Here is a 14,646-nt window from a genome sequence, read left to right on the forward strand (position 1 = left end):
GCCAAAGGGGCCACCTCTTCTGCAGCGCCTTGTATTCCCGCTGCAGGGCTCCGAGTGCGAGAGCAGCTGTTGCTGGCGGAAGTGAGGTCTGAAGCCTGAGGCTGCAAAGGCCAGAGAGGGGGACCCAGGTTTACGCTTGGGCAGCCCCCAGTCAGCCAGCCCATCGATTTAATAGATTAGCAGGCACCAAGTCTGGGCTTTGTGTCCTGTAGGATGCCCTGAGTGGCACTTCCAGCCAGGCTCTTTGTAATGCAGGGGGCCATTTGGATAAGCACCCTCAGGGCTGGGCACCCCTCCCAAGCGCTCTGGGCCCCTGCCTGCAGCCCCCCCTCTGCTCTCTCTCCAAGCGTCTCCCTCCCTTCCTTTCCCTTAACTACCTCCCTTTCTCCTTTTTCTCCTTCCTTCCTTCCTTCCTTCCTTCCCAGGAGCAGAGAACCAGGGGGTGGGGGTTTCCAAAGAATTCCATCCCTGCCCAGCTTTGGTTTCCACTCAGTGCCATTTAATGCAAACAACCTTAGTTTACACGCTGCAGCCCACCACAGAGCCCCCCCCCAGAATGCCCTGGCCACGCACCCCCCCACTTCTGCCCACCCCCATCACCCCCCCCCTTGCCAGCCCTTTGGATTCTGGTTTGCAGCCCAGGGGGAGGGGGGCATTTGATACCCCGGCCCTCCCCCTCCTGGCAACACAGCCCCCCCCGGAAGGCAGGCAGCCCCCACCGACAGCCTCAGGAGCGGGGGGGCGAGGGGGGGGCAGAGAGCCCAGCCTGCAGAAGCTGCTTGGGGGGAGCTGCCAACCACAGCTTGGTGTGAAAAATGTATGTGTAGATTTCTTCGATTGTCCTCCCTGCTTTTCATTATAAAAGGATCCCAACGCAGCCGCGAGAGAATCCCAGCCTGTGGGTGTCTTTTGTGCTCGGACGTCCAGTCGTCCACTCAAAGCGGAGTTTCCTCCCAACTCAGAGCCAGACTCTCCGGTTTATTGCAACTCGCTTTGGGAGTGACCAAAGAAGCGGATTTTGCCCCACCCTCCGTGATTAAACGGCTTTGCCCGCCCCTCCCCTGCTTCTTAGGGAAAATGGCTGGGGGTGCAAGTGGGGGCTTCCTGGGCGGGGGAGGGGATAGAGCCACCCACCCATGCAGAGCTTTAGCCTGGCCGGAGTCTCCGTCTGCTTCGTCCCTTGGTTGCAGCCTCCCTGCAGGGCGGGCCAAGTCCTGAATCCAGGCTGAGGGAAGCCAACGTCCGGAAGACCCAGCCCCAGGGCACCAGTGGGGCCTCAGTCCAAGGCTCCCCCTCCTCTTTCTCTGTGGCCCCCCCAGGCTCAGCTGCCCAGGGAACCAGGCTCCTCTCCAGCATGTCCGGGCTTTGGGTGGGGAGGGGTAGAAATTGGTGCAGAAATCCATGGGCCCACCCCAGGGACCCCCTGCCCTCCCCACCACTGAGCTCCTCCCCATTTCCTCTGCCAGCGGGGGGGAGGGGGGCAGCCAGGGAACCCAGCACCAAAGCCCAGCCCTCCCCGCTGGCAGAAGTGGCACCCAAGGCCCCCCCCCAGCCATGCACTACCCACCGCCCCAATCTCTGGACTGCCAGTGTCACACTATGGCTGAGAGGAGGACTGGGATCTCAAGAGGGAGGGGCAGAGTTTGCAGAGGACAGCCCCCCGAACCGCCCCCGTGTCCAGTGATGAGAAAAGGCGCCTGCGCAAGAGGAGGGCAGCTCCTCCGGGATGCTGGGATTCCAGGCGCTGCAGCCCCACAGGCGGCTCCTCCTCCAGCAGCACCAGCAGCGTCCACGGGTCTGGTTCCCCAGAAGCTCAAAGGGGGCGAAGGGCTGCAGAACGCGGGAGGCCGCGAAGGAGCTCACACGGCAGCCGGGCAGGAAGGGCCGGGGCTCGGCCGGTTCTTTTAATTCATGGGTTACATGTCTCACGCCCTCTTTCGTCCAGGGCTTTAAGGCAGGGAACAGGACTCCCTCCGCCTGGCATTCCTCAGCCCCCCACCCCCCTGGGAGGTGCCGTGTTATTCGGAGTATAAAACCCACCTTTTTCCTCCCTAAGAGACGGATCACTTGGGGGCATCTTATACTCTGGACGTAGCCTTTTATTCCAGCCCTAAGTAGCTGCTCACCATCTCCCCAGCTCTTACCCACTTGCAGGCTCTTTCCTTGTTTCTCTCTGCAAAGAAGGTTTTCCAAGCCTAAGTCTTTGCAGGGTTCTTTCCATGGCTCTAACTTACTCTGGATACGTTTCTTTCCAGCCCTAACCAGGTGCTAAGGATGTTCCCAGCTCTTACCCGCTTGCAGGCTCTTTCACTCTTAACTCTCTGCAAAGGTTTTCCAAGCCCTAAGTCTTTGCAGGGTTCTTTCCATGGCTCTAACTTACTCTGGATACGTTTCTTTCCAGCCCTAACCAGGTGCTAAGGATGTTCCCAGCTCTTACCCGCTTGCAGGCTCTTTCACGCTTAACTCTCTGCAAAGGTTTTCCAAGCCCTGAGTCTTTGCAGGGTTCTTTCCATGGCTCTAACTTACTCTGGATAAGTTTCTTTCCAGCCCTAACCAGGTGCTAAGGATGTTCCCAGCTCTTACCCGCTTGCAGGCTCTTTCACGCTTAACTCTCTGCAAAGAAGGTTTTCCAAGCCCTGAGTCTTTGCAGGGTTTTGCCCATTGCTCCAAATGTCTCTTTCCAGGTGCTAACGATGTTCCCAGCTCTTACAGGCTTGCCAGCTCTTTCACTGTTACTCTTTCCAAATAAAGTTTTTTTAAAGCCCTAACCAGGGGAGAAAATCATGTGCTGAAGCTGACCAGACTAAGGACGCTGGCCAGAGGAATGACCGATAAGCAGATTCTTTTCCCTATTTTCCTCCCCCAAAACTAAGGTGCGTCTTGTACTCCGAAAAATACAGTAGGTTGGGGCTGAGAGTGCATGGCTGGGCCAACGTCCCCCCAGGGACCCTCCGGGGCTGAGACTGAGCTGACCCTCCCTTTCCCAGGACCCACACGGGGGCTCCCCAATCTGCCTCCTTTGCAGCCCCTCCCCCAACTATTATTTCACCAGATTTGCATATTTACAGTGGGAAGCAAAGGGAGGGGGGATGTGCACTTTGGTCAAGAAACCCATCGTCCGAAGGCCATTGCCCATAGTCTTGCATGGAAAGTAGAGTGTTCAGTCCCTGCTCAAGCTGTGACAACAGGACGTAGCCTTCCTGAGATGAGCGTGTTGGCCCCTCCGGGCCCTGCGAGAGCCTCTTCCTGGCCATCAGGCTCCTGTCATTCTGGGTGACACTTTGCTCCAGAGAACGACCAGGGCGTCATTGGCCTGAAGAGAGGACCCGGTTCCCTCCAGATGTTCCAGTCAGCACTGCCACCTCCCTCCAGCTGCCCGTCCTGGGGGAGCCTCACCTGGGGGGAGGGGCATGGGTGCATCAGAATAAGAAAGGGAGCGCACGTGGGTCAAGGTCAAAGCTAGGACCACCGTCCAGAGGGCGAGCGGGAGAGGTGCCCAAACACAAGACCGTCCATTGCCTGGAAGCAGCAGAGCTCAGCAGTTTCTCCCAGCGGTCACTGAAGTCGGATGGGACCACGGGCCAGGGGCAGCCGGGAAGGGGCCACGGAAGAGCCCGTGAGGGTCTCCTCAGGGTCACGGGGGGAGGGGGGCTCTACAGCCGCACAGGGTCCAGGCGCTCCATCCTCAGCAGATCCCGTCCCTCGCAAGAGTCTCGGCTTTCGGCGGTGGCGAGGGTCAATGAGACCTTTGAAGCAAGGCAGCGCCGTCAGTCACAAGGGAGGCCAACCCTCCCCACCCCCCCACCCCCATGGCAAGGCACCAGCATCTAGGGTGGGCTCCGGCCAAAGTAGGACTCTCCTCCCCAGTCAATATGCTGGCAGGGCGCGTGAATGGCAGGAGCGGTGCTGCAACTGACCGCCTGCATTGCGCTGAAAGGACGAGGGGGTCCAGCCTCCCTCTCCCCCCCCCATTGACCTACAAGCACTCCCTGATTTACAACCCTCCACGTAGCCACTGAAGTTCCACCCACCCACCCAGAAAAAAGCGACTTACAACGGACCCTTGCAATTCAAAAGCTACCGCAGCCCCCATATAGTCACATGGCCAGATACAGGCTGCGGTCAACAGGTATCTTTTGTCAAGGCCAGATTTAATGAGATGCAAATTGATGAGTATGTTGCAAGCAACCAATTATTTAAATCTGGCCTGGTTATTAAGACATGATCCAAAAGCCCGTAAGGCTCAAACCTAAACCGGAATGTCTGATCAATGCATCATCGGATCCTGCAGATTGACAGCCCAGGAGAAGCCCAGCATTGCCCCCCCCCCCTTCTTCTGGGGAACTGCTCTGGGACGGAGCCCCCAGTCTTTGGCCATAAGGAGAATGTGGCAAATCGGCCGTGTATTGCGGAGGGGAAGAAGGGGGGAAGGCCATAGCAGACCTTCCTCCAATGCCCGGAGAAGGACCTGGGCTAGATCCGGTGGCCCCCAGGAAGGCCCCTCTTCTTTCCCCCCAACTCTGCAGGGAATAGCAACAGCCCTTAGACTTATATGCCGCTTCCTCCTGCTTTTACAGCCCTCTTTCTCTTAGAGGTTTGCAGAACCAGCAGGTTGCCCCCCAACAATCTGGGTCCTCATTTTCCTCCCCTCGGAAGGTGGAAAGCTGAGTCAACCTTCCCCCTTCTGAGGTGGGTAAAATGAGGACCCTGATTGTTGGGGGGCAACCTGCTGGTTCTGCAAGCTGCTCAGAGGGGGCTGTCGGAGCACTGGGAAGCGGCACATAAGCCTAAATGCTGAGTCAACCTTGAGCCAGTGGTGAGATTTGAACCGCTGGACTACAGCTAGCAGCAGCAGAAGCCGCCCGGCCTCCCGGACTCAGCGGGAGAGGAAGAGTTTTACCTTTTTCTTGCGCTTCCTCCTGCGACAAAGCTTCAAGTTCAGGACGTTGAGAGTGATGAGAAAGCAGCGGATGCTGAAGATGACCTCCACCGAGTCCAGGAGGAAGGAGAGGCCCCAGAGGACCAGGGCAGAACTCTGGGGGGAGGGAGGGAGGAAGGGAGGGACGGTCAGAAAGACGCCCACCAGCTTCCAGGGCTCCCCTGGTGGAGCCACCCACCCACGCCGACTTCCAGCTCCCCAGGGTGGGCATCCTCTCCAGGGGGCTAAGCAGCCCGATGGCAGTTCAGAAATGACCCCCACCCACCCCACTCAATCTTGGCCGAGCCTTTTCCCCTTCAGGGGGATGAGGCCCCCTCCCCACCTTCTGGTCGCAGGAGCTCCAGGCCCTTGTGGGCAGACTTACATAGATGCGGGTGGGGTCAAAGGGGCACTCGTGGGTGATCTGAATGACCTCCATGTCAGCAAAGGTGCAGACGGACAGCAGGGCCTGGCCCTTGTTGGCAAAGGTCAGGCCGATGGCCACGGCCAGCCCCACCAGGCAGAAGAGCGAGAGGAGGCTGCTGCTGATGCTCAGGGAGAAAACAGCCCATATCTGCAGAGAGAGAGAGGGAGGGAGGACCAGGAAGCTTCATTGGGCTAGCCAGACCACGCACTGACCATTGCACTTATTTATTTTATTCCTGACACTGGTTTTATAAGCTCTGGAAAGTCATCATCACATTAAAACAACAGGAAAAAATGCCTCAACAGAACAACCGGTGGTTGCCATGGACAAAGGCACAAGCCCTCCACCCTAACCATCTCACAGGCCATCTACCCTCCCGGCCTTCCAGAGGGCAGGACTGACCCACAAGACACAGGGAGGGAGAGGGCTTAGCCAAGGGGGGGAAGGCCACAGACCACAGCTTACAAAATACAATGGACTCATCATACAAAAACCTTCATCCTTTCTGGCTCAGTGTTACAGCAATTAGCTTAGCCACAAAATTAACGCAACTTTCCAAATCCGTACAACACACAACATGCTATGTTAAAAAATGGCTTGTTTATGTAGAGTTCCATTTGTGAACATAGAGTGATCCCTAGGTGAAGCTGGCAACATGGCTTTCTATAGACAGAGGTCAAACCTCGGCTCCTGCAATTTACGCATGGTGTGTCTGTGTGTAGGATTGGTTTTATAACAAGGGTTTTTAGCTGTTGTAATATTGGATTGTCACATGCTGTTTTTATCACTGTTGTTAGCCGCCCCGAGTCTACGGAGAGGGGCGGCATACAAATCCAATAAATAAATAAATAATTCCAAAGTCACTTGAAGTTTGGGGAAGAGAAGTCAAGTCCACATTATGTGTGAACGCAGCTGAACTAGAATCAAGGAATATTACGAATGGCCTTGGAGAAATTCAAAAGACGGTACATGTGATGCCACCCAAATGTCTGGGGGTTCGATTCCCACCGTCCAAGGACTGTAAACTCTGGGAACTGGAGTCCAACTCAAATGGAGGGAAGGAGACTTAGGAACTGGAATCCAAACCATTTCAAGCAAGGAGTTTTTTTCAATCTAACCAATTTTGAGGTGCCTCCCACGTGGGCTGAGAAACCCTGATCTCAAGGGCTTCTTCGTGTTCAGAGAATGGATAAATTCTTCCCCAGCAAACTAAAGTTTTGGAGCAGGCAGCTATAATAATACGTGTAATTAATCAATCAAGCAATCACCCTGTCAGAAACGGCACTTAGGCTCTTCCAGCGTGGATAATGTCAAACTGCATGTCACTTAAGGAAACTATGGAAGAATGGAAGGAAGCCCCTCAGGGTGACTTTTTTTAATGCTTCCTGCATATTGATCTGCATTTTGGATCGTCTAATTAGTGCATTTTAATATAAGTGACAGCGTTCTGTGCAAAGTTTTCCATTACAACAGCATTTAGAATTTGCATGTGAGGGACATAATTTGCATAGATGGGTCTTACATAATTGCACACCCTCCCTATGAATTCTCTATATTCATTGTTTTTCTTATTCCATTTGAAGAGGCATTTACATGTAGTCCGCCTAAAGCTCTCTCCTTACTGGGCAATTCACAATATAGCACATGAATCAAGCAGAGCTACATGCAAAGGCTTATGTGCATAGTTCCTCCCCAATCAGAATGTGTAAGGGGCCCTTTGTAGCTGGGAAAGCTGTTTACTTAGAGCATGGTTTTATGGAGTGGTTGCATGCTCTTGGGAGGGACAGGGAGTGAATGACCCTGAAGATAAGAAGATTACGGGCACGAGGAAGGTGTGGTAAGAAGGAAAAATGAGGCTCAGGGTTAAGCCATTCTTTCCTAACGGAGTTAGCAAGGGCTCTTCTGCAAACACTTGAGGGTGTGGCCCAGCGATGGCGAAACTATGGCACGAATTCCACAAGCGGAGCCATATCTGCTGCTACACGAGCCGTTGCCCTCGCTCAGCTCCAATGGGCATGTGGGTGCCGGCCAGCTGGGTTTTGGCTCGCACATAGGCTCTGGGAGGGCGTTTTAGGCTCCATGACAGCGTCTGGAGGGGGGGGTGTTTTTACCTCCCCCCCCCTGGCTCCAGGGAAGCCTTTGGAGCCTGAAGAGGGCGAAACACAAACTTACTGGGCCCACCAGAAGTTGGGAAACAGGCCATTTGAGCAGGGGGAGCTGTTTTCCCCCTCCCCAGGCATTGAATGATGGGTGTGGGCACTTGTGCATGTGTGATAGAGTGCGCCCACATTCTTTCGGCCCCCAATGAAAAAAAGGCCCCCTATCACTGGTGTAGCCTATTAGGGAATTCTTATGCAGAAACCTGGTTCATTTTCCGACTGGAGGTATTACTATTATTATTTATTATTATTATTATTATTTATTAAATTTGTATGCCGCCCCTCTCCATATTTCTGCTCCCAACTGCCCCGGGGACAAGGTGGCTTACCAGTGGTTTTTGGGACAGGTATCTGGACAGCACAATGGCTGCTATTCCGCAGGAGATGGTCTGCAAAGGAAGAACCAGGGAATTACCCCACGCCAAGAGCAGCAGCAGCAGCAGCAGATTACAATAGGGTGATGCAATGCCCCCCTCCAGATGTTGACTTCAAGATAAAATTCCAGCAAATTGAGAACAGCTGGTGGCTTTGCAGGAATTAGTTTTGATGACTCCAAGATCAAAAATGATTGTTCTATTATTCGAAGGAATTTGAAATCTCGGGCAAGGTAATAGCTTTAGAATTATGCTTGCCTTTTGCTACTGCATTCCAACTTCAGTCACAACACATTTATTATTTGGCACAATCCCCAACTTTATTATTAAGAGAGAAAGAAGATCAGATGTTACTTAATTTGTGGGTGCCCATCAGAACCAGTCACTGATTTTGGCTCTGTTTCTGACCTTTAAATAGTGTATGAGTTAAAGGGACTGTTATTTGCATTTTGACTTTTCTGACTGGGGGCTGACCTCTCCAGGGGACCCTCACCATCTGGGAGGAAGAACGAGCTTGGCCCACCCACCAACGCCTCCCCATCATATAAACCAGGCTACCTACCAAGATGGCCGAGATGGCTGAAATGATGTTAGAAACGGCGTACTGCAACGAAATGGTATCTTGAGGGTTGGCGATGTGGCGCAAGACCGTCCCATTGACCAGGGCTCCAGAAATGAAGTTCAGGTGACCAATGACAATCAGGATGAGCCCTGTTTTCATCAAGAGTTTCTGGGAGCTGCCGGTGTCAATCATATCTGAGAAAGCAACACATTCGCTCCAGTTCAGTTTTGCCTCACAGGAAAGGAGGAGAGAACTAGACATGGTGCCCAATGTGAAGTTTTACTTGGCAAAAGTTGCCTCTGGCCAACAGCCGGCCTGCGGAGTCAAGGTCAAGAGGCATCTATCTCCCATCCTCATGCAGGGGCCAATCTGACCCCTCTGGAAAGCACCTGCTCTTGGTGCTCCTCTTCACAAAGGTCTCAAAGCTTTGCTGACTCCCTTCCTTCCTTCCTTCCTTCCTTCCTTCCTTCCTTCCTTCCTTCCTTCCTTCCTTCCCTCCCCTCCCCCCCCCTCCTTAACTCTTTTCTGAAGCAACCTCAGGTACAAGCAGAATTTCATGTTCAGATAGTCATCCTCAGGGTTGGAAACATGGTGAAAATGTTTTGAAGGCAAGTCATTTTACAGATCTTGGAGATCAAAGAGGGGGGAAGCTACCCACAGAGATCATCTGATGAACATAGTTTACCTGAATTTCGGGATTTACCGTACTTGTCAAAATCCCTCCCCAAAGGCTTCTCTAGGAATGAAGCTTCCAATAGGTCAATAAAAATGCAGAGAACAGTCCGAGTGGGGCACGACTTATAACATGGAGTCTGTCCCAGATGTTTTTCTCTAACCATTTATATTAGCACTGCTCTTCTCAGCTTGTTTACAAATGATTTGGCTCAATTTCAGGGAGCATCAAATGTTTTAGACTGATTAAAACAAACCAAATGCAATTTAGGGTAAGCTTTAAAAAGCAGGCTGCGGCAAATGCTGTGATGCAGCTGTGTGTGCAGAGAAAAGGAGTTGTTCCCTGACAGAAATAAGCAAAGAAACAGTAAAGTATGAAAGAGGTCCTGGGCAGCACGAGAAGAGTCCAAAGGCTGATTCACTGGGGATAAGCAGGGGGAGGGCACCATCAGACCTACAAAATTCTGTGGTGATGATTTACATGATTTACAAAAAGATATTGACAAAATTGAACGGGTCCAAAGAGGGGCTACAAGAATGGTGGAAGGTCTGAAGCATCAAACGTATCAGGAAAGACTTTATGAACTCAATCTGTATAGTCTGGAGGACAGAAGGAAAAGGGGGGACATGATCGAAACATTTAAATGTGTTAAAGGGTTAAATAAGGTTCAGGAGGGAAGTGTTTTAATAGGAAAGTGAACCCAAGGACCATGGGGCACAATCTGAGGTCAGTTGTGGGGGAAAGATCAGAAGCAACGTGAGAAAATATTATTTGACTGAAAGAGTCGTAGATCCTTGGAACAAACTTCCAGAAGACGTGGTTGGCCAATCCACAGTCACTGAATTTAAAGATTCCTTGGATAAACATGGATCCATCCTAAGATAAAATACAGGAAATAGTCTAAGGGAAGACTAGATGGACCAGGAGGTCTTTTTCTGCTGTCAATCTTCAATGTTTCTATGTTTCCTGTGGAGATGAGTTTCTAGTGGGCCTGACACTAGAAACATGGAATCTAAGCTGCTTCATATGTCCTTGAAGCCCAACCAGGACCAGCCCCTCATGAGGGTGGCCAGGAACTTTTGGGCAGCTGTTGCTCAGGCAAGGCAGGATCTGACCCTCTAGAAACAGCTGAACTGCAGCTCCCACCGCCCTGGCCAGTTGGCCAACAGGTAGGTGTGGAGAGAGGTGAAGTTTAGAACCTCCAAAGGCAACCGGCTCTCCCACTCCTACACCAAACCAACCCTTCTGCCGAGTCCCTTCCCACAAACCTCCCGAGCTCTTTATCTTGCTTTGCAGTTTTTAATTAACTTTTATGAGTTTTCACCTTTATGAGTGTCCTTGTCTGGAGAAGGAAGAGGCACCCCCTTTTTCCTTCTTCAGGAGGAGCACAGAACTTGGGGGGGGCGGGATCGGTGGGGCTCCTCCATATGCAGCCCTGGCTGTGCCTCTCTCCGGCACCAACCACGCCGGGAAGTGGTGCCATGGCCGTGGCTCCCCCAACCAACTCACCTCCCACAGGTTGAGCCAGAGGCCATAGGGAAGCCTATAATGTAGCATTTCCTTTGGGAAAGAACCGGAGCCTCCCTTTAAAGATTGACCATGGCTTAGACAGCATGGTGAAGGGGGCCAGAACGGCCCATAAATCTACATAAAGTACAAGATGGGGGTGAGGGGAGAGCAAGAGAGGCTGCGTGGGATGCAACTGGGGACCCTGTTTCTCCAAAATCTGGTTGGGCAGCTAAATTCCCATCTCTTTTGTTCATCTGACTTTAAATTCCTCCGGGGCAAATACTGGGAGGGGTGTGTGCGTGTGTGCGTGAGGGGGGGAACTAGAAACAACTAATTGAGGACTTTTACACTACCAAGACAATCTTCATGCAGCACCGTTTTAGTTTTTGCATGATAGACATTTTGCAAAGCCTCGTTAAGCCGCATTTTGTACAACATTTCATGCACGATTTTACATTTCACCAGCCCTTAAAATTTTCTAATTATGGAAAGTTTGTCTAGGTTGTTTTTAGACAATGCACATGACTTTTCCATATTTAGTACCATTTATGTTCTTCTATTTCTTCAGAGATTCATTGACATTAACGGTTTGGCAATTTGGCCCCAGAACTCTCATTAGTGAAGGGAGAGGTTGTTTGTAGCAGAATTGCTCCCAGTAAGTGTCAAACAAGACAACTACAACAAAAATAACCATATTTGAAAAAGGCTGTTTGCATTTTTTGGTGTTAACCAAAACAGTCAATAAAAATAATTTTTGTTTTGAAAGAGCAAACATTTCCATTTGATGTTAGTAACAACTTTCTCCCAACACTCTCCTGGGATTCAATGCATAAGAAAAAACCTACTTTTCCTTTTAATTGCAAGGGCAACGTTTGTCCCCCTGCTGTGCACGAGCTGCCAATTAAAAAATTCAAGACCAGCTAAACGTTTCCTGGAAAGAGTCATTCAAACTCCTCACGTGCTAAAAGGGGAGACACGCTACACGCCTCGGTGGAGCTTCGGTTGCGTGAATAAACCTAACACCCCCCCCCCCGAAGGAACCCCGGGACTCGGAGCGTGAGCGGCCCCCAAGCAGGCCCTGCGGCTCTGCAGCCACGGCCGGGATAGAGGAAAGAGCGGCCCGCCGGAGGTCCAGACCTTTTCGTCCCCGCCGAGAGTCCGGGGTCCGGGTGGGCCCCGCAGGAAAGACCGCTGGAAAGCCGGCTGGGCCCCCCGCCCCACTCCGCCTCCCCGGCCGGCCGAAGCGGGCGCCGCGGGGCCTCCACTCACCCAGGCGACACATGGGGCCGCGCGGAAGTCAGCCCACCCCCGGCGGGACGGGCGCCGCCTCCTCCACTGCCGCCGAAGCCCCGAGAGCGGCGCGCCTCAGCCGGCCACCTGCGCGGCCTCCACGGCGCTCCGGGATCTCCGCCTGCCGCTCCAGCTCTTCACCCCTCGCGCTGCGGCGGGCGGGCCCCGAACAAAAGGCCCGGCTCCACCTGCGGCCCCCGCGAGTGAGTGACTCCGCGACGTGACTCACCTGCCGGCCCCACCCTGCGCGGCCGCTCCCTCCTGCCGCCTCCGCCGTCCTGGGCGCGCCCCGGGCCAGGCGGGCAGGCGACGGCGGGGCAGCCCGGGAGGCCGGGCCCGGTCCGGGAGCTTCTGGCCCGAGGGTCCTGGTCCTGGCCTGCCCCATGGCGAGTCCTCCAAGGCCTCAGAAGGGAAGGCCGCAAAATGGTCGCCGCCCTCAGGAGGAGGCTTCGGAGGCTGGAGAACTGCAGCCCTTTTGCCCCAAAGGCCCCCGCCGTTTGCCCCCCGCCCTTCTCCGGATCCCCCGACGGCAGCCACGGGGGCATCTGTGGAGGGAGGAGGCCCCGCCGGGATCTCAGCCGCCATTGCCGTTGTTTTCAGAACCTCTCGTGGCATTTTACACTGCAGTGACTTCCACTTTATTCCTGAGTGTTTGCTAGACCATTGTGTTGGGTCTTTTTTTTTTACAGTGCTGTATGTACTTTTTAAATACACTTTATCTGCTTGATCTAGAAAACGTGTTTTATAATATGAAAAGAACAAAAACTTTCTGGGTGCTTGTAAAAGTAAAATCTCCCTTGGGCTTCGGGGTCCTCCACCCCCACGAGGGGCTTGACCGCTTCCTCCAATTATTATTATTTCCTTGCAGGGCTCTTCCCCCCCAGGAGGGTCTTGTCCAGAAGCAGCCAGTGTATTTTTGAGCCCAAAGGCCAGGGCAGACCCTTCCCCTGAAAGGAAAACGGGAGGGAAACTTTTCTCCAGTTCCGAGAAATCCACCGCTTCTCTCCCTCAACGCTTTCTTCTTCAGAGGAATATTAAGGGGAGATTAAGCAATGCGGAGGGCTCAATTTGAAGGGATATAAAAGAAGCGGGGGGCAACCGAACATTCCCCTTGGGGTTGAAGAACATGGAGCCGAGGTGACTTGGTGGCAGGAGAAGCTAGCGGAGGAGGAGGAGGCCTTCAAAAAGGACCCAGTCTCTTCATTCCAGAGCAGAACCATGGAGTAATGTGTTTAAGTTAGAAGAAAGAGATTCTGAAGGCAAAGCTCACTAGTGGGAAGAGCAACCTTGCAGGGAGAATGACCCTCAGTTCCCCTTCCCTGGAAGGGTCCAAGGTTGAGCCGAGGGTCCACAGCCTTGGGGCCTTAGTGCTCAGAGCCATTGGCTTGGTACCAATTGGGATGTGGTGGGAGTGAGGGGTCCTTGGGGCTCTCTAAGCTTCATTCGCAGGGATGTTACCTAATTTGTATAATGAAACATCTGCAAGAAAAACCACCAAACTCCAGAGTGTATAAAGGGCCTCACAGTTCAGATCAGAACTATTAATATTTTCCTGTACTGAGATGGGAATATTAGGTTTTGAAATACCCTGCAGACAGATGCAGAGAGATACAATTCTTCTTTATGGACATGACATTTTCAACATTCAAACTTTGAAATATGCACAAATCCCTCCTTCTGAAAGAATGAACTGCACTACACGGTTCCCTTCAACATCTGTGCTTGCCCTCCACAACATCCAAGAGAAATACCTTCTTGGTCTAAGAAGCCTTCCTCCGTATTTAATGACAGGTTTACGTGAAGTGTGGACGAGTAACAATGCCTCTTATTCCAGGGCAAAGAAAAGGGAAGAGAGTGGGACCTCAAACAGCTTCCTAAAGTGTTGCACCATCTCTTCATTCTTTCCTCTTACAAAACATTTATGCGATTTAACAAAAGGTTCGATTACTCCATATTCTTACTCTTTTTGGATGGAGCAAAAAGTATTTAAAAAGAAGTGGAAACTCATGGTACACACTCGTTATATGATAGTTCCACAACATAAATCTTCCCTTGAATTTCATGTAACATTCCAAAATACTCTTCCTTTCTGCAGCTGATAACCAGAAACACATATATTTGAAATATTTATATTGTTTGCAGCTGAATTCATACATCTTACTAGACTAAGGTGAAATGATGTTAAAACATTTGCAGTTTAACTTACTGAAATCCAGCTTTTGTCTTACAACGTTGTGTGCCTGGTCTTATGGTTTCGGTGAATACAGCAACAGCTTCAGAGTCACCCAGTTAGGCAATTCCAGTCCCCAAATCTGAAAACAGGGAATCCCAAGCAATCTGCTGCCCTCTAATTCCTCCAAACCCTCTAGAACAAGGGTGTCAAACTCAAGCCCGGGGGCCGGATCAGGCCCATGGGGTGCTGAGATTTGGCCCGCGGGGCTGCTCTGGAAACAGTGAAGGACCGGCCCATGGTGCCTCTGACAGCGAAGAGAGAGCGCAACTCCATTTTTGCTGGCAGAGGTTGCAGGAAGTGGTTGCCGCCAAAAAAGGAGCTTGGGAGCCCGTTTTCGCTTGCAGAGCGCTTAGGCAACCACAGGTGCCCTGACATGATTGACATCAAGCTGGCCGTGCCCCCCCCCGCCCTACCCCCCAAAATCAAATACAACCCAGACACAGCCCCTCAATGAAATCAAGCTCGACACCGGGGCTCTTGAGGCCCCAGGTCACCTGTTGG

The 14,646-nt window shown here is 52.3% G+C and overlaps 1 protein-coding gene across 4 annotated transcripts; it reads right to left on the reverse strand.

Annotated features, from left to right (window-relative positions):
• Positions 1 to 1,877: 1,877 nt before the first annotated feature.
• Positions 1,878 to 12,358, reverse strand: TMEM54 (transmembrane protein 54). 4 transcript variants are annotated; one of them, XR_011560310.1, is made up of 7 exons: positions 11,892 to 12,068; positions 8,441 to 8,634; positions 7,834 to 7,893; positions 5,304 to 5,492; positions 4,901 to 5,035; positions 2,604 to 3,746; positions 1,878 to 2,162 (listed from the first exon to the last, which is right to left on the reverse strand). XR_011560310.1 is itself a non-coding variant. In XM_070764298.1 (6 exons), exons 2-6 carry the CDS (start codon positions 8,630 to 8,632, stop codon positions 3,654 to 3,656), a joined length of 669 nt encoding a protein of 222 aa, XP_070620399.1. In that variant the 5' UTR covers positions 8,633 to 8,634; positions 12,142 to 12,358; the 3' UTR covers positions 1,878 to 3,653. The 4 variants fall into 4 exon arrangements, 3 of the variants coding, with proteins under 3 accessions (XP_070620399.1, XP_070620397.1, XP_070620398.1); XM_070764298.1 differs by lacking the exon at positions 11,892 to 12,068 and adding an exon at positions 12,142 to 12,358 and having other exon boundaries at positions 1,878 to 3,746; XM_070764296.1 differs by having other exon boundaries at positions 1,878 to 3,746; positions 11,892 to 12,152.
• Positions 12,359 to 14,646: the final 2,288 nt, after the last annotated feature.

Source organism: Erythrolamprus reginae, chromosome 11, assembly GCF_031021105.1.
Source record: "Erythrolamprus reginae isolate rEryReg1 chromosome 11, rEryReg1.hap1, whole genome shotgun sequence".
NCBI classification, from domain to species: domain Eukaryota; kingdom Metazoa; phylum Chordata; class Lepidosauria; order Squamata; family Dipsadidae; genus Erythrolamprus; species Erythrolamprus reginae.